At 37.8% G+C, this 3,063-nt stretch overlaps 1 protein-coding gene across 1 annotated transcript; it reads left to right on the plus strand.

Annotated features, from left to right (window-relative positions):
- Positions 1–1,162: 1,162 nt before the first annotated feature.
- HELRODRAFT_179480 (hypothetical protein) lies at positions 1,163–2,920 on the plus strand (the record flags this gene model as incomplete). Its single annotated transcript, XM_009028311.1, has 3 exons — positions 1,163–1,247; positions 2,041–2,186; positions 2,279–2,920. The coding sequence occupies 3 exons, from the start codon at positions 1,163–1,165 to the stop codon at positions 2,918–2,920; spliced, it is 873 nt and encodes a 290-aa protein (XP_009026559.1).
- Between the last annotated feature and the right edge of the window lie 143 nt (positions 2,921–3,063).

Here is a 3,063-nt window from a genome sequence, read left to right on the forward strand (position 1 = left end):
TTCAACCTGTCTGCATTAATTGGCGTGGCGTTTACCTGAAAGTAGCATGAAAACTTGTTAGAAAAAATTTGAAATTATTCATTGGGAGTTTGAAACATTTGCATTCATCATTCAAATCATATTAAGAACCAATGAAAGAGCTGTTGTACTGTTTGCGATTTGTACACTGTTGGCTGAGCACCTCTCTGTGTCTCCGTGGAGTGGTTTCCAAGAGTCTGACTGGAATAGTGTTGGACTGGAAGGAGGAAACTTAACTTAAAGGAAACGAAGAAATTTGATTAAAATATTACTTCGTTGTTACTAACAATAATAAAAATTATTATTTTTATTATATATTATTATTTATATTATTATTATTGTTATTGTTGTTATTGTTATTGTTGAAAGTTTTACATACCCGCTAAAATATATACACTCATACTTAACAATGAATAAATGGAGTTGTATCATTGGAAGGACTTGGGAGTTGTTTCCTGTTTTGGGTTTTGATAACGCGGACAACGCAAAATAAGATATTCCATAAAATAAAAACCCAACCATTTCCACAAAATCCAACTATTAATAACGATACCGCCACTACAACAACCAATTTTAAAACCATTAGTGTCACGTGTCACCAAAAAATTTTTTCATCCAGTTACCAGAGTATCGGCCCATCCCTGTTCTTCAGATGACGTCGTCAACACAAACATCAACGTTACCTCGCAATCGGCATATTTACTTCCTGTTTACGTTCCGCAGCAGGTCAACATGATGCTTTGTGACGTCAGCAGTGTCGCAACCACATTCCTCATTGTTGCGCAACCTGGTCAACGGGTCGAGTTACTGCTGCTTGATTTCTCTACCAACGCTAGAAAGGTGGCTGTTGTTGTGGCTGCTTTGGTTGAGGTTGTTGTTGCTGCTGCTATAGTAGATGTTTTTGTTGTTGTTGTTCATAAGTTGTTGTTGTTAATAAGTTTCTGTTGTTGTTGTTTCTGTTGTTGTTGATGTTGTTGCTTATAAATTTCTGCGGTTTATGATATTGTTGCTGTTGCTCTTGTTGTAACAGCTGTTGTTTTAGTTGTTTTTTGCCGCGATTGATGTTCTTATGTTTTTCGTATTATTGTTTTAAAGTTTTTTATTAAACATATTGTGAGGTTTTTTTAGCGCGCATGTGGAATGAATGGCGCAAGTGTGTATGTTGGCGCGCATGTTGTGGTCAGGTGAGCAGTCTGGTCGAATGTCGTATGAATTGGTTTTGTATGCAGGTTGGTTGAATGTTGGTATGGCGCATATATGGTGAGTATGGTTGAGAATGAATATTTCTCAGTTTGTTTAGAATTTTTTTAGTATATAAACCTTTTGAACAATTGTAGAAAAAAAGGAAAGTTAGTGTTATAATTTGGTGTTTTGGAATAGCGTTGTGAATTAGTCTTTGGTTTTATCGTGGTTGTATTGGTCGGACGGTTGTTTCTTGTTTTGGGATTTCATTTGTTACGGCTGGTAAAAATATTTTTTTTCGTTTATTTAGAACATTTAATTTAGTTGACTTTAGAAACATTTGTTTTAAAGAGTATTATTTTGTTTGCTTTAAAGAATATTATTTTGTTTGCTTTAAAGAATATTATTTTGTTTCTTTTATTTTTGGTTCATTAATAGAATTATTTCGGTTAGGCTTGGTTTGTCACTTTTAAAAACTAAAACATGTTTGAAGAAGACTTGCTAGCGGTCAATAGGGCCGGATTAACCGACCAGCAAGCAGGGCGCGATAATACTTCCGCCGGCCCGTATTTTCCGACCCGGAAATAAAAAGTTGTAAAGAGGCGAGTCCCGGCCAGAAGCAAGACTGCCTAGGCTGGCGGCGGCGGCGGCTGTTGATATTCGAGCAAAGGAAAAATTTCGCCGCGCGGCAAAAGTTCACAATTGGCGCCCAACGTGAGGCTTCTTCTTCAAAAGTTTTAAGTGACAGGTATAGCAGGAGTCAAGGTGATTACCCTTGTCAATTTTTAGGTGACGAGTAAATCACAGATAAAATTAAAATTGTTTCTCCCAAACTTTTAGGTGACAGGTATGGCAGTGACCGCAGTGAAATTCCTAATTCCAAATTTTTAGGTGACAGGCACGACAGGAGCCGTAACGAAACCTTCCCAACTTTTTTAGGTGACAGGGTTGGTTCTACCGAAAATATTTTAGATTTTAAGTATCAGGTTGGTCAACAGTCAGTACCGGAGGCAGTTGTTTGTAAAACTTCTCCAAGATTTTCAGGTAATGGGTTTGACGACGCACAAAAAATTTTCAGTTTAGTTTCAAGTCTGCGGAATTCGCGCCAGAACAAGTTTTACCAGTTTATAAGCCTACGCCAGCACAAAGGCTCTCTGTTATTCGTAAACGTAATAATGTTTCAAATTCTAGGAATAAGTGCAGAATGGTTCAAGAGGATGAAGAAGTCGAACACAGTCCTTTGTTTGACAACCACGGGGAATCACTGCATTGTCAGCCGAGTGTAAATACCAAACATCACAGGTTGGTCCGACATCACGAGCTGTTAAAACCAGACAAGTTTGATAGCACTGGGTGTCTCAAAACTTTTCTTAAGAAGTTCGAGATATGTGCTATGTATAACCAATGGAGTATGGATGACATGGAAGCGTATCTGTCATGTTCGTTGACAGGTGAAGCTGCTGAAGTTTTTTGGGACTTAGCGGGACTAGGTTATCAAGAATTAGTAACAAAGTTAGAAAACCGTTATGGAACGAGTGGTCACGAAGAGTCGTATAGACATGAGTTGCAGACTCTTCGACGCAAACCAGGTGAGTCGCTTCGTGAATTATCACAAACGGTAAAAAAATTAATGTCGTTAGCTTACCCGGGCGAACAGTCAAAATTGGCGGAACATTTAACAAGAAATTTTTTTTATTTGCTCTTAATGACGCTGATTTAGAACTGAAAGTTAGAGAAAGGGAACCAAGAAATATTGATGAGTCGTTACGAATTGCACAGTGCCTTGAAGTTTCAAAAAACTTAGTTAATTCATCCTACAGGTTTACCGGACAGGTTAGGAACATGCAGGATACAACAGAAAAC

The sequence above is a fragment of the Helobdella robusta genome (assembly GCF_000326865.2).
Source record: "Helobdella robusta unplaced genomic scaffold HELROscaffold_54, whole genome shotgun sequence".
In the NCBI taxonomy this organism is placed as follows: domain Eukaryota; kingdom Metazoa; phylum Annelida; class Clitellata; order Rhynchobdellida; family Glossiphoniidae; genus Helobdella; species Helobdella robusta.